General features: G+C 41.7%; 1 protein-coding gene across 1 annotated transcript in view; it reads left to right on the top strand.

The window, feature by feature from the left end:
• Positions 1 to 26,515, top strand: part of mtr (5-methyltetrahydrofolate-homocysteine methyltransferase) — a 54,384-nt gene extending 27,869 nt beyond the window's left edge. Inside the window, exons 10-34 of the mRNA XM_034120168.1 lie at positions 3,335 to 3,396; positions 5,137 to 5,204; positions 5,298 to 5,377; positions 5,834 to 5,946; positions 6,646 to 6,786; positions 7,904 to 8,089; positions 8,331 to 8,510; positions 8,891 to 9,067; positions 9,315 to 9,431; positions 10,538 to 10,678; positions 10,774 to 10,863; positions 11,935 to 12,087; positions 12,481 to 12,588; positions 13,046 to 13,146; positions 13,525 to 13,592; positions 17,738 to 17,858; positions 18,428 to 18,509; positions 19,975 to 20,073; positions 20,691 to 20,766; positions 21,042 to 21,197; positions 23,166 to 23,365; positions 24,084 to 24,284; positions 24,368 to 24,560; positions 25,067 to 25,179; positions 26,310 to 26,515. Of these exons, the coding sequence (XP_033976059.1) occupies positions 3,335 to 3,396; positions 5,137 to 5,204; positions 5,298 to 5,377; positions 5,834 to 5,946; positions 6,646 to 6,786; positions 7,904 to 8,089; positions 8,331 to 8,510; positions 8,891 to 9,067; positions 9,315 to 9,431; positions 10,538 to 10,678; positions 10,774 to 10,863; positions 11,935 to 12,087; positions 12,481 to 12,588; positions 13,046 to 13,146; positions 13,525 to 13,592; positions 17,738 to 17,858; positions 18,428 to 18,509; positions 19,975 to 20,073; positions 20,691 to 20,766; positions 21,042 to 21,197; positions 23,166 to 23,365; positions 24,084 to 24,284; positions 24,368 to 24,560; positions 25,067 to 25,179; positions 26,310 to 26,399 (3,116 nt within the window). The 3' untranslated portion in view covers positions 26,400 to 26,515. The remainder of the gene's footprint in view (positions 1 to 3,334; positions 3,397 to 5,136; positions 5,205 to 5,297; positions 5,378 to 5,833; positions 5,947 to 6,645; positions 6,787 to 7,903; positions 8,090 to 8,330; positions 8,511 to 8,890; positions 9,068 to 9,314; positions 9,432 to 10,537; positions 10,679 to 10,773; positions 10,864 to 11,934; positions 12,088 to 12,480; positions 12,589 to 13,045; positions 13,147 to 13,524; positions 13,593 to 17,737; positions 17,859 to 18,427; positions 18,510 to 19,974; positions 20,074 to 20,690; positions 20,767 to 21,041; positions 21,198 to 23,165; positions 23,366 to 24,083; positions 24,285 to 24,367; positions 24,561 to 25,066; positions 25,180 to 26,309) is intronic.
• The last annotated feature ends 1,079 nt before the right edge of the window (positions 26,516 to 27,594 follow it).

Below are 27,594 nucleotides of genomic sequence, written 5' to 3'. Positions count from 1 at the left end.
TGCTTGGCATGATGGCAGCTGGTCACGTGGTGATTCCCCTGGGTCTCCTTCACATGAGGAGACTCCAGAGGTGGTTTATTCGCCTGCGCATCGACCCCGTGCGACAGAAGAGGCGCATGGTGGCCATCCCTCCTTCCGTGGGTTCAGACTTAACCTATTGGAAAAGTCCCCACGTCCTGTCAGCGGGTGTGCCCCTGGGCAGAGTTACGTCACACATCTCGGTGTTCACAGACGCATCTCTCTCAGGGTGGGGAGGAACGTGTATGTCACAGGCAGTGGGGGGACAGTGGCCGGCTCACATGTCCCTCCACATAAACGTGCTGGAATTGCTCTCCGTACGGAGAGTAATCCAGTATTTTGCCCCGTTGCTGCGGAATCAGCATGTGTTAATTCGCACAGACAACAAAGCCGCGGCAGCCTACATCAATCGCCAGGGCGGAGTACGCTCAGTGCAGCTTCTGAAAACAGCCAGGCCGCTGTTGATCTGGGCGCGCGCACACTTGCTCTCCATCAGAGCAATGTATGTTCCCGGCGAACTGAACAAAGGGGCAGACCTCATGTCCAGAGGAGGTCCTCGCCAGGGGGACTGGAGCCTCCATCCCGAGCTGGTCTCCCAGGTATGGAGCCGGTTCGGGAGAGCAGAGGTGGATCTGTTCGCCGCACGCGGGAACGCGCAATGCGCCCTCTGGTTCTCCCTAAAAGCGCAGGACCACCCCCCCCTGGGGGTGGACGTGTTCGCACATCGACCATGGCCCAGGGGACTGTTGTACGCTTTCCCACCAGTTCCGCTGATCCCTCGGTTCCTGGACCGAGTGCAGGAGGAGCGACTGTCAGTGATCCTACTTTCCATGCCTACAGCGTACGCTGTCAGGCAGACCGTGGGAAATTCCGTAGCGCGGGGACGCTCTCTCGCAGGTGGAGGGAGCGATCAACAGTCACCCTGTGATAGGCCAGCACTTATGGGCATGGCCCCTGAACGGGAACACTTAGAGGGGCTGGGCCTCTCTCAAGATGTTGTACGGACCATTCAGGGAGCCAGGGCCGCGTCTACCAGAGCGTCCTACACAGCCAAGTGGACAGCTTTCCAGCATTGGTGTGTAGAAAAAAGCCTGGACCCCATTACGTGCCCCCTGCCTCACGTGCTGTCATTCCTCCAGCTGTTGTTGGACAGGAATTTGGCTTTCAACACAATCAAGGTGTATGCTGCTGCCATATCATCTTGTCATGTGGGTTTCGGGGTCGGGACGGTGTTTAGTCACCCCCTGACGAAACGTTTTCTGCGAGGAGTACGGAGACTCAGACCTGTGTCACGTGCACTAGCGCCTCAGTGGGATTTGGCTTTGGTGTTACGCGCACTAAGCAAAGCCCCATTTGAACCTTTAGATCAGGTTCCCCTTAAGATGTTATCAGCCAAAGTAGTACTACTTTTGGCTCTAACATCAGCAAAAAGGGTGAGTGATTTGTCTGCTCTCTCTGTGGCTCCGTCATGCCTCCGGATCCAAGGAGATGGCAGTTCAGCTGTTTTACGCCCTAACCCGGCTTTTATGCCAAAGGTCATCACAAGCTCTTTTAGGTCAAGAGTGATCACCCTGGATGGCTTCTTTCCCCCTCCTCACAGGTCGGAGGAAGAAGCCACGTCTCATCTCCTCTGTCCTGTGCGCGCGCTGTCCTGCTATGTGGCGCGCACGGCTGCCTGGCGCCGTTCTCAGCGCCTGTTTGTGCATTACAGAGAGTGCTCGATCGGGCAGCCTCTGTCTGCACAGCGGCTGTCACACTGGCTGTGTGAGGCTGTGTCACAGGCATATGTCTCCTCTGGGGTGGATCCCCCGGAGAACATCAATGCGCACTCCACCAGAGGAATTTCCTCCTCCACGGCTTTGCATTGCTGCATCTTGGTCTTCTCCCTGTTCATTTATTCAATTTTATTTGAGGGATGTCTCCCATTCCTCTCTGACACACCCTGTGCTGAGTGTCCTGTCAGAGTGAGTGACGTCAGGGATCCAGCTGTGCGCCTCTCTCCTGCCTCGGCACACGGAGAGTGGCCTGTATTTCCCTCTTATGAGAGGGACATCCCCCTTTTTCCCCTGACACATTTCGTACGGAATGTCTTGTCAGAGTGAGTGATGTTGGGGACCCAGCTGTGCGCTCTCCTGCCTGTCTGCACGCAGAGAGCTGCTATTCCCCCTCCTTTCTGTCACTGGGCAAAGTGTGACCTTCGTCTCTACTTTCTCACAGCGGCAGGTATGTATTGTTCCCAGCCTTCGTCCCCCTCATGGTAAATATTCATGTTATGCTATATTCCTGGGACTGTGATGCGCCATTCGCATGGCGCAATAGGCATGGGTTATCATCTGAGCAGGTGTGTCTGTGCTTCTTGTACCGGGGCGACCCAGTGGGGCGCAGACTACATCTTGCTTCGCCCTTAACCCAATAGCGATAGCCTTAGAGGGCGAAGCCATATACGAAATAGAACTGAAGTTACCTACTGTAACTCCAGCTTCTATGAGTATTGGCGTAGCCCTCTAAGTTCTGGGCCCCACTGGCTCCACGAATAGCTAAAGAAAAGTTGTTTTTGTGTGGGAGCAGATTGTCGGGCCTCCTTCCTATTTATACCGGAAGGGAGCCCGAGGGTGGGGCCCACCTTGCGGGCGGGCGTGGACTACAAGTGTTTCAGTGCTGCGCGGGTGCGCAGGGGGATTACCCAATAGCGATAGCCTTAGAGGGCTACGCCAATACTCATAGAAGCTGGAGTTACAGTAGGTAACTTCAGTTCCTTTTTGTGCTTAGAGGGAGATATAGTTCCTGTCTGTTTTTTTGTTGATCCTGTTGCCTTGAATAAAGGTTTTTTGCTGTTAAACAATCGTCTGTCTGCACTTGGGTCCTCCCTGCGCTGCTCATCCCTAACAGATTCTTTGTTAAAGTAATACATTATACTCTGGAAGTCTATAAACAATTAATTCACACTCCAGACTTCATATAAAAGTGCAATGACCTCAATATGCTACAGATGTTAACAAATGTATAGATAAATTATTAGAAATTGTAAATAAAATTAAACATTTTATATTTGAATTGAGCGGGATACAATATTTGTAACCTTTTAATGTAATAAAAATGATATACCACCACAGACTACAGCCACAGAAATGAGCAGTTTCCTACGTTTTTGGAAAATAAATTCAGGCAATTTTAGTTTTATATGAATGTTTGTACACACACTGTGAATGATTCAGCCGTAGCACACACTGACCTGTGGCCTTTATGTTGCTAAATGTCTCAGAGCACCCGAGATGATGTAATGATGCCATGAACTCTGCCTTCTGTTTTCTGTCAGGTCTTCCCAACACATTTGGAGAGTACGACGAAACCCCGACAATAACATCCTCCAATTTAAAGGTTCTATTCCGTCATTTATTTATAGGACTGGTGTTTAATGCTATTATTGATTTCTTCTTTTATCTTTAATACTTTAGTATGCACGCTTTAGGTAACATTAAGCTGTCTTTGGCTCTTTTCTGCTGTAGCAATGTACATGTCCCCTCTGTGGGACTAATAAAGGTATTCTGATTCTGACGTACATTATATAGCACATTGATCTGTCATTTGATCTATGTATCAACATTTAAAAAACGTTACAGTAATCTTCTTCAAGAATACTATTTACAAAATGGTATTATGTACATACATTAAAGTGGACCTATCATGCTATATTTAAATGATATATTGTAGGGCCATACCTATATAAGGTATATTTATACGTTTCTGTTTTCAAAATACCAAACAGATCATGCATTTTAGCCATGCCTCATTTCACTCTATGTGCTGTTTGCTGTCTACGGGGCTGATTCTGCTGACCACGCCCCCCTGCAGGAGAGGGGAGACGTGCTCTGATCAGCTGCTGGGCTGTCAGAAGAGGGGGAGAAAAAGAGATCTCCGTCCTCCGTGTTTTATTATATAGAGTCGTTATTCATTTGTTTTAAAGCTCAATAAATAACAAAGAAGACCTTTGACCGGCACTTTTCTAATTTTGTCCGGAAGATTTAAACTTTAACGGACATCTTGACCGGCGAAAGAAACTGAAACTGAAACTCTGCCGCACGGTCCCCTCGTTCCTTGGAAGAGGCGGAGAGGTGGGTGTTTGTCATCTGCTGGTGGACTAACCGGAGAGAATTACAGTGCTTGCCTCGACGGGGAGGGATTGCATTGAATTAAAGCAGCAGGAGCAAACGCTTGCCTCGGGGAGGGAGAAAAAAAGCCACAGCGGAGAATAAACAGAAGGGTAACCATGGTAACTATGGGCGGGAAGTCTTCTTCGCTGCTTTTGTGGCAGACTACAGCGCCACTTACAGGCCTGGCATATGTACTACAGCGTCTCCAGCGCTTTCGAGCGGCAATGGCCGGCCGTGGCCCAACCCCACATTCCCCTGATAGGTGGAGAGTTGGCCCAATAGCCGTAGCGCCACCGTCCTGACAGGACAGTGTTCAAATCTGGATCAGTTTGTATCAGATCCGTTCAGCCCCTTTTTTAGAGATTTGGGTATGGAAGTAAATAGAGAGGGTTGTGTTTTCTGACACTTGGTGAGTTCCCTGGAACACCGGGGACACATATTAATGTATAAAAGACGTACAAAAGTGCATTTTGCATGATAGGTCCCCTTTAATATCATTATTGTGATAAGTAAGTATTCATCATTATTGAATACTCGTTTTGGCACATACATGCATCCTTCAGGTTAATGATCGCATTATGACTTAGGATTGCTGATTACTCACTACAGTATAGTGTTCTTGCAGCAACATCCACTCCATGAACCTATAAAGAGAGCGATCGTTACAGATGAATCACTTTAACAACACAAGATGGTGGCAGCGCCTTGATAAAAGTCAGATTTCGATACAAAACAATATACGTTTTATTTCAATATTCTCAAGTTTGCATGTGTACATACTTGTGCTATAGCATTTCTTTTAATACCAGTTCTCTCTCCAAAACAGACAGTAGTCTCAAAACCACCCTGTTTAAAAAGAAAGTTAGTCATTCAAACAATACTATATTCTAAGAAAGTATAGCTGATCCTTGCTGACTCATTGTAGCAGCTGACTAAATATTAATATGTATTATATCTGTGTCTGCAGGAATTTGCTATGGATGGCCTGGTGAATATAGTGGGAGGCTGTTGTGGGACCACACCAGGACACATCAGGTCATTATGTCATTTTTTCTTTTTAAAGTGATTACAAAATCATGGCAATTTTTTAAAATATATTTTCCTATCCCCTCTTTCTTCCTCAAACAGGGCCATATCAGAAGCAGTCAAACAGTGTCAGCCCAGAGTTCCTGCTGCTGATATTTATCAGGACTACATGCTGCTCTCAGGTAATACAACCTTCTGTAACAACATGTGAAAACTAAACTCTGCATAAAGGCAGTCTGCAATATGTGCCAGGTAAATCTCATTTTAAAAATACTTTTATGTTAAAACTAGTAAAATCCCTTTTTCAGATTACAGTTACAGTAATTATTGTCTTTAGGATCTATAAAAGTGCTTGTATGTATTTTTCATTTATAACCAACCTTTATTTATATGTGTTTAACACATCAGCTGCTATTATTTCAGCATTTCCTATACACCACTATACACACGAAATCCAGATCAAAACTCAAAGCATGTACATTTAAACAGGACAACGTTTAAATGTTCAGGCATTGGAGTTTGTTTATGCTTTAATCTTTTGAATGAAATAGTGGTGCTGTAACCCCCCTTCCCTCTATTCATCCCTGTTTGACTCAAAAACATAGAGTTAATGTGATCAAATATTTTCTCCTTTTCAGGTTTAGAGCCGTTCAGGATCGGCCCTTACACCAACTTTGTGAACATCGGCGAGCGCTGCAACGTGGCCGGGTCGCGCAAGTTTGCCAAGCTGATCATGTCAGGAAACTACGAGGTGAGACACATTCTGAGGACAGTACAGTTTTTGTGAAGATTGTAATTATTTTGCTGCTATTTGAACATGTTTTTGGGCAGCATAGGATGATTGAAAATACGGGGGCCAGGTCATCCCCACTAGCAACTTCAATTATAATTGTTTTGCATGGAGGAAATTCTTAAAAGAAACGGATAAATGATTCATGGACAAAGTTTGTCTTTTGTTATATTTAATAAAGTAATAAAGAAAGTCAATATACAATTGAATTGATCTCAAATGCAGGAACAGAGCAACTTCATCCTCAGAGGATAAAGAGGTTCTGCACCCCGAACACAGCTCACAGTCTCACTATATATCCATGAAAGGAAACAGCCAACTGTCCCTACATCCCATCATTAAACCATCAAACCCCCTTGTCCTTAACCATTTGCAAATCCACTTCTACTCTTCCTTTTGCACTCCTGAAATGTAAATCCTAAACATATGTCTCTGTTAAACACATACAAGACTAGACATACAATTTAACAGAGGAAAAGGCAATCAGAGTATAAGACTATATGTTTAAAATGATTATATGATCATTTGACACAACATTTTGTTGTTGTAATTGTTATGATTTGTAATCTTTCATAAAATCTGTCTAATCCTGAGCGCAGCTGTACTTGTATCTTGAATATAACCGTTTGTTTACTGGGTTCCTCTCTGCCTGTTGTCCAGGAGGCTCTCAGCATTGCTAAAGCCCAGGTGGAGATGGGGGCCCAGGTCCTGGATATAAACATGGACGAGGGGATGCTGGAGGGGCCCACAGCTATGGCCCGCTTCTGTAACTTGATTGGTTCTGAGCCAGACATCTCACGGGTAGGGAGCTGAAAGGCAGTGGAATATACTCATAAATCATCAATATGATAAGCCATGTAACTATATTAGGTATATTGGGACACACTATATTACAGAAATGACGACCGATCTCCCACAATTGCAAAGTGTTATTGTAGGAGAGAACATTATTTTTGGGGTTCTCTAGCTCTAAGGATAACAATTTCGGTTGGTCCAACACAAATACCTCAGCAACTATTGCACCGATTGTCACAACATTTCAACATTTCTTACACTCATTCACCCCCCTGAATGAATTGTGAGGACTTTCCCTTTGTGCCATTATAAAGTCAAAAGATACTTCCATAATTTGGTTTATGATCAAAAACCAGCTAACTAAAATCATTATCAGCAGCTTCTGTGTTACCTAATTAGCTAATTCTAGCATTCTGACATGCTTAAATCAGGTTGTTGTCATGTTAAACATAACATCTGCTAAATGTGACCTTATTATCATAATGATTGTGGTGCAAAATGATAGCATACTGATGTTAGCATTCAGCTTCACAGAGCATGAGTCTACTTATTATTTCTGATTTTCACCAAAAGGATGAGTGTATTTCAGTATCAGGGATGTGTGTGGACTTTTACTCATGGACAAACTGATTAGATTTGGGTGGTTAAATGTCACTGTCCTTATGTCCTTGTAAACGTGATATCTGAGGGAATGTCTTCACATTTGGCTCAAAGATGGAATTATTAGAATTTGGTGGTCAAAAGGTCGATCTGACTGTGACCTCACATCCACATCATTCACTTGATATCTAAGGAGCCCTTGAAGGAATTTAATTACGTCTGGTACAATCACCAATTTGACTCGTCTGACTGATGAGACGATTAGAAGGTCAATGTGACCTCACAAAATATGCTTTTGGCCATATATAGATGATTTATATTCTTATTATTTCCACACAAATATAATAAGAGTATAGAATTATGAAGTTATGACATTTTGACAAATATGAATATCAACTGTAACGAGCTGACGAAGGCATACAACTGCAAATTCTAATTCCCTTATGTTAATCTGCTCAGTAAATAAAAACAGACAGTTAGCCCATCTTTCTTTCACAGCTGTGCTTTCCCTTCCTCCTGCCAGGTTCCTCTGTGCATCGACTCCTCTAACTTCTCAGTGATTGAGGCTGGGCTGAAATGCTGTCAGGGGAAGTGTATCGTGAACAGCATCAGCCTGAAGGAAGGAGAGGAGGAGTTCTTACACCGAGCTGCCACTGTGAAGCGCTACGGAGCCGCTGTGGTCGTCATGGCCTTTGATGAGGAGGGACAGGTAAGGAGTCAGACACACGCATACACACACACACACACACACACACACACACACACACACACACACACACACACACACACACACACACACACACACACACACACACACACACACACACACACACACACACACACACTGACACATACACATACACATACACATACACATACACACACACACACAGACAGACACAACCACACACACACACACATATGTGTGACACGTCTGCTCCCCTCTCAAGGCCACAGACGCAGAGCGGAAGGTGGAGATCTGCACTCGGGCCTACAATCTGCTGGTCAACAAAGTGGGATTCAACCCCAACGACATCATCTTTGACCCCAACATTCTCACCATCGGCACAGGCATGGAGGAACACAACGACTTCGCCATATACTTCATCAGAGCCACCAGAATGATCAAGGTATGCACCTGTCGGTCGAGAAAAACAAAGCATTTATTCAACCGATCATCAACTTGTCTGTTTAGCAACCTTTTCTGAATCAAATAATCTATGACACATACGCTCGTACTGTGTACTGCTCATTTTAACTGTTCATGGTCAGTTAGATTAACATTTGAATCAATAATCACATTGCTGACACCTCTAAGTAACCTTTTGATAAGTGGCATTGTTTCCCCTACCATTGTCTTGGGGGGGCGCTGTGCCACCCCAACGGAACCCCGCGCCCCCCCTGAAATTCAAGGTGTTTTTTTTTATATATATATATATATATATGCCAAATCGCAACTGAACTAATCTATCTACGGTCACTTTTCACATTGAACATGTGCTCTTTTAAGGCAGCACCCCCCCCCAAATGCAGTAAAGCTAGAGGAAACACTGAGTGGGGTTGTTGGAGCTTCACACAGACTGGTGGGAAGCAACCACTGCTGTTCCTGACTGAATTCATTTATACCCAAGAAGAAAAATCCTGGCAAGCTTTATGCAATAACCAAAGAAAAAATGCTCTTAAAAATGTAAATATTTAAATATTTCTATTGGACTTATTTTCAATGTATTTCTTGGTATGTTTGAGCTCCTAAAACCTTCTACTTTTTTTCATGCTGACTTTTGAATTGATCTCAAGTTATTGCATACTGAATTAACACAAATACTGTTTACTTATGAAAAAAACATCACTTTACTCACTGTGGGCCATACAAATCCCCAAAAGACTTGAAAACAAATGCATTTGTGTATGTGTGTGTGTGTGTATCCATGAAGGAAACATTACCAAGAGCCAGGGTGAGTGGAGGTCTGTCCAACCTGTCCTTCTCCTTCAGAGGGATGGAGGCCATCAGAGAAGCCATGCATGGAGCGTTTCTCTACCAGGCTATCAAGGTGAGCCCTGAACACAACCCCCCACCCACATAGCCCACTATCAGTACAGCTGTGACACTATAGACCAGGGTCTGTGGTTTATTGTGAATAATCACAACAATGTTCTACAGGAAGGGTTACTTTGTTTGGCTAAGAATACCATAACAACTATTATCCTGCCCTATTTTGTTTTGCATTAGAGCAACAGGGCTTTTACAATTTGACAGATATAACCAACACACCTTACAAGTGTTAACAATTACTTTTTTTAAATTGTTGGGACTGAAGGTTAAATGAGAGTTCTTATAGCTGTTTTGGCCAAACCCCAGGAAGCTCGTCTAGCACAGAGACCCAATCAGAGAAAGGAGCCACTTTCAGTAACAGTGAGAGTGAAGACATGCATAGTTTAGGGCTGGAATATTTAATCTCAAATCTATAAACTTTAGTAGCAAATAGTTTCATACCATTTATTTTTAATAGAAACCTATGAAGTGTTACATTTCATTCTGACAGTATTTGCCCAAAAGTGAAGACACTTCAACCGTACACCAATATGATTGTTGAACGTCTCATTCCAAGACAATAGGGATGCTTGTAAATGTGATGATGCTAGCCAAGGCAGTATGACATATGAATCACATGTTTTGCTTCTACACAGGTCAGTCAAATTGTATTTAGTACAATATCACTGTTTACACACCCAAATTCATGAGGAAAACGTTGATGAAACAGAGGAGGATCCCTCTCCCAGGTGTTGTGTGTATAGATTAAAAAAGACAACACATTTACAACAAAGAAAATTAAAATGATAAAACATAATTACGTTCATAAAAAAGATAAATCTAGGAGGATCTCAAAAATCTTCCTGTTGCCACCAGGTGGAGCAATCTGCGTAGTTACAGACACAAGAACTCTGGGAATAATGTCCTGGATGCTGAGTGAGCAACATGCATTTATGCCGCATGAGAGCATATAGATAAAGTAGGAGATCAAATCTGAAATCTGAAAGTCTCTCAACAGTCTAACCCTACAGCAGCATAATTACAGTCTGGTTCAAGGCCAGCCCTGACTGCGTTTTTCCACATCCTTTCTACCCGTAACACTGTGTGTGCTCTGTCCTCTCTCAGGATGGGATGGACATGGGCATAGTGAATGCTGGGAACCTGCCGGTGTATGATGACATAGATAAAGAGCTGCTGTTACTGTGTGAGAACCTCATCTGGAACAGAGACGCTGAGGCTACTGAGAAACTGCTGACCTACGCTCAGGTATACACACATGCATAAACACATGCAAACAGGTAATACACCAGTTTGTTGTTCATTTGGTTAACAGTTGTCGCCTTTACTGCTATTGCTCACAGAACAATGTGAAAGGAGCGAAGAAGGTGGTTCAGACGGATGAATGGAGGGAAGGAAGTGTGGAGGAGAGGCTGGAGTACGCTCTCATCAAGGTAACACTACTAATTGTTTAACACATACTGGCATTTAAAAAGTTTTCCTTCACCTACGCTGATCAGACTCAGACTCACGTCATCCATGTCTCTAAATATTCTCAAACAAATGTTTTAAGTGCACTCAGACATGGGTACGTTTTTTACAGTAAAGTTAAGTGGCCAGTTAAATATCATCTGTAATTTACCTGTGTGGACAAAGGAAGGATTGAGGTGATTGTAGATGTTCTCTATACTCTGAATCAGATCATTTATCACTAATATTGTGGGCCCCTAACCAGACCCGGCGTCATGGGCGGGCCCCATGGGGCCAGGCCCGCCCATCCAGGATTTGCCTGCGTGCTTGCCCAAGTTGGCACAGCATTACAAATGTGCCACAAAACCATCAACAGCCTTATGGCAACCTAAAACCCCTCTCTTTCCGTAAAAAAACAATTCACGAGCGCCCCCCCCCCCCCCCCCCCCCCCGTTGACAAATCTCGAGCGTCTAACAACCCCCCCCGTTGAAAATTCAGGTTTCCCGGGAAATGTAAGTGTCGGGGTGGGCCCGCCCTGGTAAATCAAATGCCCGCCCAGAGATGTATGTCTGCCGCCGGGTCTGCCCCTAACTATGCAATGTGTGATCATTAATACGATGGACATTTAAAATGATTAGGCCTACATGTCGGTTGATGCTGTATTTGGATTCATTTAGTGTTAGAACCTAGAAGATTAATAATTTGGATTTTCTACATTGGCTTGTTGTTGACACATTTGATTTATTCTATTCTTAAATTATTCTATAACAAAAAAACATTTCACTTTATTTATTAACATAACAAACAATGAAGTTTTACAATGTGCACAGCTCAAAAATGCTAAGAAGAAAGAATGTGAAGAGATTTTCATAGAATTAACTTTCCAGCCCTTGTTTCACCTTGTGTTTACTTTTTAATTTAAAGATTAACAAGGAAACATTATATTTGATTTAAGAAATATCAAAACCAAACATGATTTCCCCTATTGACGATTAAGGTTGGCTATTTCTTTTCATTTCTTCCATAATGCTCCATGGTGCGTTGCTGCTGTCAGGGAATAGACAAGCATGTGGTGGAGGATGTGGAGGAGTGTCGGGCTCAGGTGGGCCGCTACACCCGGCCCCTGCACATCATCGAGGGGCCCCTGATGAACGGCATGAAGGTGGTGGGGGATCTGTTCGGAGCTGGGAAGATGTTCCTTCCACAGGTAGGAGGAACTCTTATTCTGTGATAGTCTTCTTGTTGATGGTTGGCAAAGTTTGTAAAATTACTTTTTTTTATCTTCTATTGAGTAATGCTGATTGTCGCTGCTCACAGATATCAGGATTATAATCCATCAATTTGGGACTGTAATGTATTTCAAATAGAGTTTGTTTAACATTTGCATTGCATTTGAATTCCATCCATGGCAACTGCATGAAGGAGTGCTGATTATACATTTATTGTTTCCAACACGGGGGGGGGGCAGTGGTTAGCACTATGGCCCCAGAGCAAGATGGTTCTGATTCTAAACAGAACATGAATTTACAAGACACATGTATTTTATGTTCACAACTGTATTTGATCAGTTTGCTTAACTTCTGATCGTGGTGTGTTTCAGGTGATCAAGTCTGCCCGGGTGATGAAGAGGGCGGTGGGCCATCTGATTCCCTTCATGGAGAAGGAGAGGGAGGAGATGAAGGCTCTGTCCGGCTCTACGGAGGACGTGGTGAGTACTGCAACTCTTATTTTGTCCAAGATCTTATCAAAAAGATCAAAAAGATTTTCTCTGCAGACCTACAAGTAATGCCAAAAGAACAATAAAAGCATGTGTCTACAAATGCTAACCATTTTAAAGTTCAATCAGGGACTCCCAGATCATGTTGTGTTCCCTTGATCAAAATCCTTTCATCCTGTATCTGTCCAAATAATAAGTCAATCCAATATTGCTTTTCATTTGACTTGTAATATCATATTTGAATCATCCATGATTGATGCAATATGGAGGTGTCCTTGAGCAAGAGACTTAACCCCAAATTGCTCCCGTAGGCATGTCTACCGTATTGAAGGGTATATTAGTCGCTTTGGATACAATTCTCAGCGAAATTACATGTATATTGTAAAAGCTTTACAACTAACAGATTTCACGTGTTCCCTGACGCTTTATTTCCTCTCCTCCTCTGCAGGACCCCTATCAGGGCACCATAGTTCTGGCCACAGTGAAGGGAGACGTCCATGATATTGGAAAGAACATTGTGGGGGTGGTGCTGGGTTGCAACAACTTCAGGTAAAACTTAGAGTTCCAACTTCAAATCTCCTCTGAGCATTGTTTTTTGTTTGACAAAACAGTTACTATATTTGTCTTTGGCATTCAAAACAATCATTCAGAAGCAGATTTAAAAATTCTGTGATGATTAACAGTGCTGTTACTGTATCTGGTTAAACAGCAGAGCCCCTGGTGCTGGACCCACAGTAACTGCAGTTCAACTCTGACTCTGTAATGAAGCACTAGTAGCTTTCTCACTTTGGTGTCCTGGTGCACCACCCTCCGACACATTGACATGTTTCAAATGTACAATTCACTATTAAAATCTACAAACAGAAGAACAAAGAAAGAAACTAAGAGTAAAGCTTGTGTGTATTTTTCATGTTTCTTCTCTTTTAGAGTGATCGACATGGGTGTGATGGTCCCCTGTGATAAGATCCTCAGAGAGGCCGTCAAACAGAAAGCAGGTGAGGACAGTTCACATTACATATCGTCAATGTTAGATGCCGTAGATACATTAAAATAACATAACAATTCATTAATCCAGATAATTAGTTGATTCAATTAAAGGTGGGGTAGGTAAGTTTGAGAAACCGGCTCGAGATACACTTTTTGTTATCTTCCATGGAATGCTCTTAACATCCCGATAGCAATGAATATCTTAAGTGCTTTGACAAAAAATACATAAAAAAATGTCATCTGTGGAAGCAGTGATACTGTAAAAAGTACGACCAATCATTTTAGCCGGCCCGGCTAAAATAACTGGATGGCCTACCTGCCTGTCAGCCTTCCATCTGTGCACAAACTTATCTCGTGCCCTCATTGGTCATGTGCGCGTTCGTGTGTGTTGGAGGAGGTGCTCTGTAAGGAAGTGGCAGATTTTTTCCGGCTGTGAATTTTCTAATTCTAGCGATCTCGAGCCGGTTACTCCAACATTACCTACCCCACCTTTAATATCATAATTTAGGAAATGTCTCTTATTTTAAGGCAATGTGAAAGGCCATACAACATCATTATTATTTATGACTAGATCGAGTTATTTCAGGTGTTTAAGGAGCAGCTTCAATGTTGGCATTACCTAGCCCTGAGTGAACTCCAAATGAAAAGCCGTTTGCTTGTCATTTTGAAAAACAGACCTAAAAAAGCATCATTATACAGTTATATGAGAATACTTTTATTTAATTAATTGCAAGTAAATCAGAGAAAATTCCTTTTTTTTTTGTGTTCACACAACTGAAATATGTTCATTTAATTGTTTATTTGAACCGGGACAGTGCACATTAATGAACATTTTAAACAAAATAATGCTTTTAAATGTAAATGAGCCGGATTTGAGCTTTGAGCTAGTTTCCATCCGTAGTCCCGTCACATACAACATTTATGAACATAACATTTATATACATGGCAAGCAGAAATACATGATATGCAGAAAGAGCATGAGCAGCATACAAGCCACAAGGCAGTACAATGTAGCAGCTACGACATATAAAGTGCAGGAGGAGATAAAAGAGATACATAAAGTGCAAAAAAAGAGCTACCTAAAGTGCAAGAGGAGTTACCCCTGTATTAAAGTGCAGTTAGCGGTGATTGCACGTCTGTTTGTTTCTTAACCTTTTAGTTGACCTTTAAAACTATTGAGAGTGAAACAATCCCGTATCTCAGTTGGGAGGCTATTCCACAAAGAGCTGCCCTTAATGGAGAGGACATTTTGACAGAAAGTGGTCCGTCTACGGTGGACCTCACATGCCCCTTTCACACCGGCGCTTTTCCAGCTCTTGCTGGGAGCTAGAGCCTGAAAAGCGCCGGTTTTTCCTGTTCACACCGCAGCGGCGGCGCGTCATAGCTCCGGAATGCGGTTCACTTCCAGCTCCAAAAAGTTGTCGGTCCAGAGGCAAGAGCTTTGGAGCTATGACGCGGCGTCGCTTACGTCGAGGCGTGCAGGAAACCTTACTTTGACCATCCGTTCGCTGTTATTGATCATTGTGGAGAGCAGGCAGACGTTTTGTTTGTTATTATAGCAGCTATCGGATGGAATCATTACATGGGCTGCACAGGTTGTCATGTCCGACTATCACAAGTAGAATCATAATGAAAAATACGCCGGTAAAATGTGCCTGTAGAAAACGGCTTAGCATGTAGTCAGTTTAGCTTCGGTTGCTATGCTAACATCACCCATGTTATACCAGAGAAACTTTCATAACAGCGTTGTGATGCCAAACAGCGTCAATTCAGACTGACACCAAACAGCGTCAATTCAGACTGACACACATTCACTTAAGGGGAACTGGGGATATGTATCAGCTGCTTGTGTGACAGTCAGACAGTGAATACTTTAGAGCCGTGTGAGCTAACCCGGAGCTAAAGGGAGAATAAACTCCCGTGGAAGAGCAGCCAGCACTGCAGCGGTCGGTAAATGCCGCTGAAACACATTAATAAACAATGAACCACGGCACTCTGGAGAAAAGTATAAGGTTGGAGAAGTCGTTATTTAATTTAATCTGGCTTCGTATGATTAAAAGCAACACGATCGTCGACCCGACGCAGTCCCCGGCCCGTTGTTGTTGTGGGAGAAAATCTCTCGGCAGCTCTGGGCGGTGTGAACAGAGCGGGAGCTGAAAAGGGAAACCGGAGCTGAACCAGAAAAGCTCTCGCTAGGAGCTAGAAAGGGAAAAGCGCTGGTGTGAAAGCCGCAACAGTCTCCTCTGGTTTCTGACCTAGTGCAGCGTCCAGTGTGTTTTTTGTGGATGAATTCCCCTAAGGGGGAGGGGGGGGACCAGTCCATGTAAACATTTATAAATAAAACACATACTTTTAAAAGACTTAAAATTGTCAAAACTCAAGAAATGGTGTTTCTCTAGGATGGTACAGTGGTGGTATGAATAAGGCTTTCTGTCAAACACCTTGATAGCTCTCTTGTACAGCTGTTCTATGGGTTTCAGGTTTGTGGCACAAGCAAACGACCAGTTTGTAAAACAGTATTCAATGTGGGATAAAATCATACAGTGGAGGTATGACTTTGCAGCATTGACAGTTAAGAAAGGTCTAATTTGTTTAAAATTGTGCAAGTTGAATTGAATGGTATTGGATACTTTCTTGATATGTTCTTAAAATTCAAGTTCAAGTCCAGTATGACTCCAAGATACTTGAAGTGGGGGACTAGTTCTAATTCTGCTCCGTTTAAAAACACGTTGGATCCTTCCATTTTGACTGGTCGTTTACTGAACATCATGCATACTGTTTTTTTTTGCATTTAACTGTAAGCAAATGTTGTTCAGCCAGTGTTGAACCTTCATTTCACTTCAAACCTTTATTTAACCAGATGGTCCCATTGAGATCATAGATCTCTTTTTCAAGGGAGACCTGCAGCATATAGGTTCCACATGAAACATAAAACCATAAAGGACATCATACATTATATTTTACAGGATACATTTACATAGTTATAGACAAATTATTTGAGAGACAGGATGAGATAATTTCAGTATTTTTCCCCTGTACAAAGATGACCGCATCATCGGCATACATTTGCACATTCAACTCAGGACATACATTCGGCAAGTCATTAATGTACAGAGAAAACAGTAATGGTCCAAGAATGGAACCTTGTGGAACCCCAACAGGGTTCACAAGGTAGGGGGATTTGGTACCGTTGACCAAAACACACTGTTTTCTGTTTGATAAGTAAGATTTAACCCACTGTATTAAATCTGCAGAAAAATTGAAATACGTCAGCTTTGTAAGGAGCACTTGGTGGTTAACAGTGTCAAAAGCCTTCCTGAGATCAAGGAAGACAGCACCTACATATGGGCTCGTGTCCAGCATACATTTAACCTTTTCCACAAAGACACAGTTAGCTGTCTCAGTGGAGTGGTGAGCACGGAAACCAAACTGCATAGGGTGGAGTGGAGCGAAACCTTTATCTAAATGTTTGGTGATTAGTTTTGACACCCATTTCTCAGCTACCTTAGAGACACAGGGGAGGATGCTGATTGGTCTGTAATTGGACATCATTGCCTTATCCCCAGATTTAAAGATCGGTGTCACCGTGGCCACCTTCCAGGATGATGGAACTTCCCTCGTACTGATAGATTGATTTACTAGCATAGTAATTGGTTTTATTAGACTATCAATATTTGTCTTTATGAAGTTGGTGTCTAAGTCATCTGCATCTGCATCCCTAGCCTTAGAACTTTTTAACCCTGAGATTATATTTTTTACCTCCACCTCTGTGATTTCCTCCAGGTCAAAAACTGGATGTGTATCCACAGTCGGGCTAGGTGAGACCTCAGATGGCGGGAAGAGCTTTGTGATGTCCAGAGCACTATTTATAAAATACTCATTTAGAGTGCTGGCCAACACTGCAGGGTCTTTTATCAGGGCATCATTGATTTTTAATTCTAGAGCATTATTATTTTCCTGTTTCTTATGTTTACCTAGTAGTTTATTTAGGATAGGATTTGCCAAACGTTTTTACTGTACTTAAATACTTAAGATGAATTCAGCGACGGGGGCTTCAGTAGATACAGTGAACCTCAGGTGATGTCATGAACCAGACACCATGTTGTCTAACAGCAGCAGCAGTCATGTGGGGTCTGTTGACTTTGTTCTGCAGATATCATCGGTCTGTCCGGGCTCATCACCCCCTCCCTGGAGGAGATGATCTATGTGGCCAAAGAGATGGAGAGACTGGGGATGACCACACCCCTGCTGATTGGAGGAGCCACCACATCAAAGTAACACACAAAACAATATTTATTATGTGATCCCGGCGGCATATTAACATAAAAGATCAACATAATCTTCCTTCATTCAAAAGTAACCAAAGGAGTTCTTGGTATAATCTGAAATAACAAAAAGATTGCGGTCAAAATACTTAACCACTTTACCATCTAATATCTGTGTCTCATTGTCCTGCCATATATAGACATGTGTGTCATGTCCTGCCTCTCAGCGCATATTTATTGACAGCCATAAGATTAACTTATTAATGAACTAAATTGACATGTTTTACATCTAATTGAATTCACAAAAAATAAAGAATTAGGTAAGTTGGATTTAAAGCATTTAACAAATATTCAAACAATAATAATCTTGTTAAAAAGTCAAATGGATTTAACAATGTGACAAAAACTTAACGCAGATGAAGCAGCTGTCTACAGTACACCAAGAGTGTTATAAAACGCTATGATCTCTACTAAATATAATTTATACATTTATTGAAAGGTAATACATAATACGTAAAAAGTAATATAAGGAAGTTCCTCCGTTTGCAATACTGTCATTGACAAACTGTGTTTGATAGGACACACACTTCAGTGAAGATCGCCCCTCGATACACTTCCCCTGTGGTCCACGTGCTGGACGCCTCCCGGAGTGTGGTGGTGGTAAGACTTTATTCACTTCAACTACCCTATGGCCTAAAGAAACATACTCATTGCAATGGGCTCGAAATATCCCATTATGAGTATAAAACATGTTTTATTTGCACATTGATTTAATTTAAAGCACATTTGTATATTTAATACCCTGACTACGTTGAGTGGGCTTGAATTAAGAGCGGAATAGATCTGGGATATATATGATGCATGCAATTGCTGAGGATTTTCAAAGTTTAAACCTGCGCCTACGTCATAATCAGCATCAAAATACAAATAGTTAGATCAGGGGTGGGGAACCTTTTTCCTCTCAAGGGCCATTTCAATTTTTTCAACATCCTCCGAGGGCCGTACAAATGATTGACCTCTGCTTAAAAATACTAAAATCACAGCCCATTCATTTTGCCTTTCTTTCATGCTGTGCAAAGAAAAAGCAACCCACGGGAAGATTTGTTTTTAAATGTTGAAGTTAAAAGCATCAATCTGGTGCACTTTGAGAGCAACATGAGGAGATCTATGGATACATCTCTCAACACCCATATGAAACAGAACTGTAAGCAGATTTTCTTTTTCTTTATGGATATTTTACAAATCACTCCCCTTTCAAACTGTATTCCTGTTTATTAATAACAACTTTTTTTTACTGTCATAGTATTTTATACCTGTTTACTTTATTCTCTTATTTTTTTATAACTATAATGATCATATAAAGATGTGCTTTTACCTCAGTGGTTGTAGAAAAAGCTTCTTATATTCGTTAGCATAGCTAGCTAACCAGATGCTAATAACAACAAAGTTATTGACTGTATGATCAGTATGACAGATGAACAGATCGCCACTGGGCTTTCAACTAAAGACACAGCCACGCAGAAACTGCGGCATGTGTACGGCTCCTTATGGGTACTGCAATTGTCAGAACTGCACCCCTGTCAGACGAGACATATACCACGTGATGACACGTTAGGCTCGTGCTGTGTTCAAGGACCATGACCTTGGCCAGGAAAAACAGGCACTCGCTTGTTTAATTTTTTTGCGGTCTAGATTTCTTTAATTTTTTTCTTTTTTGCGTGTGTTTATAAATTACCTTGAGGGCCGTACCAAAAGGTCTTGCGGTCCGTATACGGCCCGGAGGCCGGAGGTTCCCCACCCCTGAGTTAGACCATTATGGGGCCGTGAAAGATTTGTGTCAGCAAGTAAGTCCATCAGCTCATGAGAAAATATAAGAGATATCCAGAAATCCACAGTTTCTTTGCCCCAGTCTAACAAGGTGCCACATTAACATCATGAATTCAGTTAACAAACTAACCAACTGAGGGAAGTGACACACGGGGGGGCAATCATTTCTAATTGCATTTGATGATAAGAGAGTTAATATAAGTTGATATGGCCACAGCTTTGAAAGATACTTCAGTCTCTCCAGTTGAATCAGTCCAAATGAAAATAAAGAATAATTGTGTTTCCTCCCCTCCCTCAGTGCTCCCAGCTCCTGGACGAGGTCATGAGGGAGGAGTACTTTGAGGAGCTGAAGGAGGAGTACGAGGATATCAGACAGGAGCACTACGACTCCCTGAAGGTGAGAATGGATGGTAGAAACACAAGCACACACTAGAGTACATTTGATACCTCTAGGTCCAATGACCCACACAGAGAACCATCTTTGATGCTAGCATTGTATCTAGTAGCTTGAACCTTAACAACATCCAAACACTGAGACAGACACACTTCTGAAAGCCTCTAGTGTGGAACTGGCAGTCTGAGAATCTCTCTTTTTCTTTTTTTTCTGAGAATCTCTCATTTTCTAAATCTATAAAAGCGTTTCAATTAATATTGGGAGTCATATCGTTACTTTGTTGAGAATGTGGCCATGTAATAAGCGTGTTCAAGATCCCTACGCTTCGCGTCAGGCTCCTGAACAGCCTGTCGGGTGTTCTTTTCCCCATAATGACCGCCTCGCTGCACATTATCCCTTACTTAGCACAGCTGTGTATCCAATCCTTCTTATACTGTCTCCCATTCACATCCTTTGGCAGTCCTTCTATCTTAGTCTTATATGAGCTGATAATAATGATATCAATACTTTTTTACAGTTCAGTGGATGTGTGTTTGCACATGCATGTAATATTGACCATATTAAGTTCACTTGTAATGTGTGATATAAATCAAATGTAATCCCTCTCTGTGTGTCCTCAGGCCCGTCGGTACCTGTCTCTCTCTCAGGCCAGAGACAAGGCTCTGCATATAGACTGGCTCTCTGCGCCCACACCAGGTCAGTCAGCCACATCACTTTATTACAATGTTATCAAAGCAAAACCTTTGTGTACATTTAACATTTTTATTGAGGATTTCAAATGAATCTGTTGTCATATCTTATGACGTCACACCACTAAACAATTCACAACATCATTAAAATGCTTTGAAATGTTGTGTCATTGAATACAGCCCTATCTTCAGTGTAGTGTTAGAAGGAGCAGATACAGAAGACATACTGTATGTAATACTTTGTTCATGCCTGCATGGACCGCTCTCTGTCCCGTGTCTCAGTGCATCCTCACTTCCTGGGTACTCGTGTGTTTGACCGTTACGACCTGAACAGTCTGGAGGAGTTCATCGACTGGAAGCCTTTCTTTGACGTGTGGCAGCTGAGGGGAAAGTACCCCAACAGAGGTTACCCCAAGATCTTCAAGGACAAGACTGTTGGTATGAGCTCCACCTCTGTTATCATCAATCACTCCACAGACATCTCTCCTGCGACACCACATGCTGCTTACATGTTGATAAATGCCCTTATACTGTATATTTGACTTTTTTAACAGATCTCGACACTCTGTATAATGGCACGAAGAAAACTTCATTTCTTCTTTTCATAAGACTTTCAAGGAGTGTTTACAATGCATTACAATCTGCTTATAGCACTGTTTAATAATATGACATTACATTGTAATGTTTAATAAAGCTTTATTAATTTGTGTTAGTTCTTGTAACTCTAATTAAACAATGCTTTAAGCAGATTATTTTATACATGTGTGTCATAGAAAGTGTTACTGATAATTGAATACGGTCGTTCGTCCTGTTTTCTTTTAGATAATTGTTACAAACTAATTAGCCTGTTAAGCCCTGGAGCCTCCCCACAGGGGGGCCCACCAACGTTTGTTTTCGAGACTGTGTCTCAGGGCTTCTTAACATTTATGAAACTATTAATGTGTAGCACCAGATTAACGGGAAGAACCTCAGCTAACTGAAGATATGAACCATTTTTACCAAAACAAAACACAAGTCTCATAAGAAGCGTCTAAATGACCCCTGAGCGAAAAAATGCAAACTGACTTTGGCACAGAACTCAAGATAAAGATACCCTTATTACTTATCGTAGCTGCACATACAAGATATCCGATTAAAGCTCAGACTCCACAGATTATATAGTTATAGTATCATCACTGAGCGATCCGAACTCGCGACAGGGGAAGCAAACACAGACATCACAACACGTACCTTTACGGAGCTTTTACGGGAGATCGTCTCACCGTAGCTGTCAATCTGATCAAAAGACGTGTTCAATGGCATTAAAACGAGAAAAAACGTGGCTTTGAAAAAATTATTTATAATCCATAATTCCATTTTTATGTAAAAATCGGAAAAAAGGTTAGCTGCTAATGGTAGCCACCAGAGTGTATGCAGCTTCCGGTTTTGGCTATGCGTCACTCTCACTCCTTATTTGGTAACGTGTTTGTGTGTGTAGAACTTTCCCTCGATTCCATTGGCTCTAGCGGTTATAAAGAGATTTCATTCGTCAAAATCGACCAAGGGGATATGGAAAGATATGGAAAATCCACCCAAATGACCCCAGAAGTGGTTTCTTTTTGCTAAATCTCTCTAAAAAGGTCAAATGTCACTTGTTTTGCATCAATCTTGATACAGGGTACTTATTATATGTTGTACTTTGGATTCCTAAAGCTTTTAGTCTACTAACCCATCATCCAAGGGTAGTTTTCACTATAAGTAAAAAAGAATTTTTGGACGGACACTATCATTTACAGTTTTTTACTATGTTCAATCTGAATTCTCTTTAAAATAAAAAACATCTATATTGATTCTGACTTTTCTACATCCAACTCACAGGTTTATCATTACTTTGAGAAAAAAGATTATTAATTTAACCCTTTTAGAAGGGAAGATATGGTCATTTGTTCTGGGAATGTCATTTTCGAGCCTGAGACCTGAAAAACAGGCTCAGGGTGGAACAGGTTAAAGTATCATGTTGAAATTATTATATTATCTATCATACTAATATTGTATGTATTATATTTAAACATTCATGTTATTCACAAAAAGTTAGATGAATATCTCCCCATGGATTAAAACTATACAATGGATGTTATTGTTACATGTTGTTGTAAACTACGGTAAGCTAGGCTGATTGAGGGAAACATTTGATATATATAATATAAGTATCTCATAAATATGTATATAATGTGCTGCATAGCTTTGTGACTTCAAGGCAGTTACTGGAGAATAGTGCAGTGAAATCTTCAGTGCCAACATTGAAAGCTACAATAACTTTACAACTAAAGAACACATAGGCGCTGGCAGCAGTGATTCAGTGGGATGTCTCCCAGCCTGGTTGTCACGGAGATGATACCATGTCTGAGCAGTGTTGTCTTCCTGCAGGTTCTGAAGCGCGGCGAGTCTTCGATGAGGCCCAGCGGCTGCTCCACCAGATGATTGACAGTGGCAGTCTGAAAGGGCGGGGCCTGGTGGGGTTCTGGCCCGCCCAGGGTGACGGTGATGACATCAGAGTGTACCGAGAGGACGCCCCGGCAACCAGAGGCGCCCAGCCCATCGCCACCTTCCACGGCCTGAGGCAGCAGGTGAGTTTAAGAAACAGTGGAGGACTATTTCAGTTCAGCGTCTGCCTTACAAACGTACACGAAGATTTCTCCCTTGATCAGCCATGACTAACCAGCTTCAGATATAACTATGTGCTGATCAAATTTACATGCATGAAAATCTATTAAAAAATGTATTCTTTTATAATTCAGCAGTGAACGGCACAAGCTCTCCCCCTCCTCTGGTTGTATGTGTAGGGCAGCATATAATATAATATATTACACACATCTTTACATTCTTGTAAATAGACACTGATTAATAAATAGTTGCGCATAAATAAATGGACAAATGAAAAAATTGTTGAATTGTAATTTTCCATTAAAGAAAAGCTTTAAACATGTTTGTGTATTTTATAGTTATTAGAAAGAAAGACAATTGGGAGCGGCATGTCAGACATAAAATGGGAATGAGATACAAAATATTGCATGGTTATAACTATATAATTGAACATATCTGACCTCTGTAGTACTTAACTTTCTGAGAACAGAAGGCATAAACAAAGCATTATGCTGCGTCACCATGGGGAGGCATTAACCAGCTGATGGGTGGTGCCTGCATGCTTGTCAGGTGTAGTATTCAGGATTGAAATGTTTTGTTCTTCTTCAGTTTCTGATTGTGACCTTGAAAATGCAGCCAAAAATAAAGGGTAACTAATTTCCACAGTAGTAATTTAGTGTGCGTGTGTTTCTTTGTGTGCAGTTGGAGAAGGACAGCTCTAGCTCCGAGCCCTACCTGTGTGTGTCTGACTTCGTTGCCCCCCTGGACAGCAGTGTGTCGGACTACATTGGTGTGTTTGCTGTGGGGGTGTTTGGAGCTGAGGAGCTGAGTCAGCACTTCCAGGCTCAGGGAGATGACTACAGCAGCATCATGGTCAAAGCGCTGGCCGACCGCCTGGCTGAGGTACGTCAAGTGTTGCTTTGGTTAACGAGTCCCTGCTGCTGCCTCTGTGTGTTCTGGTTCCTGCTAACCCTGTCCCCCCCCAGGCCTTCGCTGAAGAGCTCCACGCTCGTGTGCGTAAGGAGCTGTGGGGCTACAGCACCGACGAGGGTCTGCAGGCCTCAGACCTCCACAGAATCCGGTACCAGGGCATCAGACCTGCAGCTGGATACCCCAGCCAGCCGGACCACACAGAGAAGACCACCATGTGGAGCCTGGCCGGGGTCCAGGAGAAGACCGGTGAGAGCGCTGAGCATTTCACTGTCTTACTGCTGCTGATGGGCTGCTAATGCTGTCCTGTTGTTTCAGAGGAGATGCACGTCCAAGGTTTTCTTAGCCTTTCAATAGTTAAATGAAATGTATTTTCTCCTCTCAGCCTGTTCACTTGTACTCATGTAGTCAGGCTACATGTAAGCACACATGTATATGCACTGTAGTAACCTGGTTACTTTTAAGTAGGGGTTTACTGATTTAGATTTGAGTTCGGAAAAAAGCAATCATAATTAGCTTTCAATTTCTACCTTTCATTAAAAAACAGGATCGGCCATTCTCCATTTCTTTTCTTTCTTTATCAGTGGCTCTTGTCTTTTATTGAAAATAAAACACTGACCTGCTGTTATCCTATTTCCTGCGTCTGTGTTCAACTTGAGCTTTTGTGGATTTGTGTGTTTTTAATCATGTGGCTATATGTTTTCTTGCCTGTATCTAATACAGTAACTCTGTGTGTTTTGTTTGTGTGTGTGCAGGTATTTGTCTGACAGAGTCCCTGGCCATGCTGCCTGCTGCCTCCGTGTCTGGACTTTACTTCTCCAACCCTCAGGCCACATACTTTGCTGTGGGGAAGATCACCAAGGAGCAGGTTAGACTGCCCATCCACATCTTGACCTCATATAGTCACTTTATAACATTTGAATGAGACCCCTTTCAGAAAGTTGGATGAACCCTGATAGACCTGCATCACAACTGGATAGCGGTCATCTTACTATTTATTAGCAGAACTACGGAAATGAATCACAGACTAATTAAAACAAATGAAATGCAATAGAAGCAAGGAGGACAGACCAAAAAGATAACAATTAGATCAAAAGCTCACTAGAGATCTCAAAAAACACAAATGGATAACTACTTCCTGTAAAAGAGGTAATTGACACTAGCTAAACATAAGGATACCAGCCACCAGGGAGGAAGAATGCATTGACCGGGGGAAGAGAATTATAGAGAAGAGGTTTGTTTCTGATTGAGCCGTTTCTGGGAGACACCAACGGCTTTATTCTACCTTCACATACACAGTATTACCCCCATAAATCAGGCCTTTATTTCCCTCCAGATGGAACCGTGTGAATTATGATAAATACCCTTGTGTGACTTCAAATCCCAAGAAATAAGTGAGCTTATCAGGTCACTGAATCGTGAGCTGGTTAAGTTGCATTGTGGGTAAAGTCGATGCCAGGTTTTAACAAGGAAGAAGAATGCGTGGGCAAAAAAAAGATAATATTATCTCTGGTTCTGCTTTATCCATTCCTTTATGGCCTAACAATGTTATAGCAATGCTAAATCACTCGAGTCATATTTAAAGTAACTGTTGAGACTCACTTTATAAATATAAAAAAACAATAGAAGGATCCTAACTGGGATTTTATAACTAATATTTTGATGAAGGATTTGTAACAGAGGGGAATCTAAACACCTCACTTATGTTTCAGAACCGGGTTTATTGCCAAGTAAGTTTACACAAAAATGAGTGTGTAAAGAAAGCATTTAAAAAAACAAATAAAAAAAAACAAAACAAGAAAAGTAAATTGACAAGTAATATAAATATACAAAAAAGGGAACACAATAAGAATACGACAACTTACTCTGAAATAAGTGCAGTATAATAGAATTTAAATGGAAGAGCCGTGCAGTTTTTAAATAATGAGCATTAAGCAGAAATGTGAACATACACGGAGGAGTGTGGAAGGTTCACATTGTGAAAATGCTCTTTTGCAGGTGGAGGACTACGCCAGGAGGAAAGAGATGAGTGTGGAGGAGGTGGAGAGATGGCTGGCTCCAGTGCTGGGGTATGACAGTGAGGCGTAGAGAGAGAGCACTGCAGTAAACTGGACCACTGAGGGATCAGAGCAGGGTGCAACACACACACACACACACACACACACACACACACACACACACACACACACACACACACTCACACACACACACATACACACACACACACACACACACACACACACACACACACACACACACACACAGACACACACACACACACACACACACACACACACACACACACACACACACACACACACACACACACACACACACACACACACACACACACACTAGTGAACTAGTTCAAATGTTTTAATGAAACAAGACTCAGGATCTGTTCTTACTTGAATTGGCAACAGTCAATATGTATTTCTTATTACAGTTCTAACCTTGGAGGTACTGAACAATTGATTTGCACTTAAAAGGTATTATGGTAACCAGTCCACATTATAATAAACCTGGCTGCCAATGTTAGAATCTTTATTTCAAACCAAATCAATTCAAACAAATTAATCACACTACAAACCCTGGACATCTGTGGTTAAATTTTTTTGGACTAATTTCAACTATTTTAAATGTGTATATGGAAGGGAAAGTTAGATGTTTACAAACAGATATATCTATTTATTTCAGTTCATTTAAAAACATTTTAAATCCTTATTTTAATGTTCTTTTGGAGTTTTTTTAAATCAACATTTGCATGGAGGATCTTATTAGATACACATGTTTTGTGGTTTTATGTTTATTACTCAAGTGCCAAAGTGGTCAAGTTTATATTAAATGGTACATTTAAAAAATAAAGGATTCTTGATAAAGTATAAAAAACATAATAATATATAAGAGGAGCCTTTCGAAAAGGTTGTCTTCTTGAAAAAATGACTATAAGTCAGAGGCTCAATGAATAAGTTTGTATTTTATTAAGATAAAGTCTAATTTGATTCATTTTCTAATGATGTCTTCCTTTGTTAATAACTCAGTTCTGTTGATAATTGTATCCACCAAAATTGTCGCAGTACATTTCAGCCTCCAGACATCTGAACTTACGACAAGCACCCAATGATTTCAAGCTTTTATCATACACTTATTTCCCAGTGAGACAGTATCCTGTGTAACTCGAGTAAGATTTAGTGTATTATTTGAATCTGGTTAGTTAATAACTGCTGATTGTCAATTCATAATGTCATTTCTGAGGGATTGTTAAAGCCTTGTCCAGGTTTTA

This window comes from Trematomus bernacchii, unplaced genomic scaffold (genome assembly GCF_902827165.1).
Source record: "Trematomus bernacchii unplaced genomic scaffold, fTreBer1.1, whole genome shotgun sequence".
NCBI lineage: Eukaryota > Metazoa > Chordata > Actinopteri > Perciformes > Nototheniidae > Trematomus > Trematomus bernacchii.
Note: the sequence above shows the minus strand (reverse complement) of the source record. Positions and strands in the feature narration are given on the sequence as shown.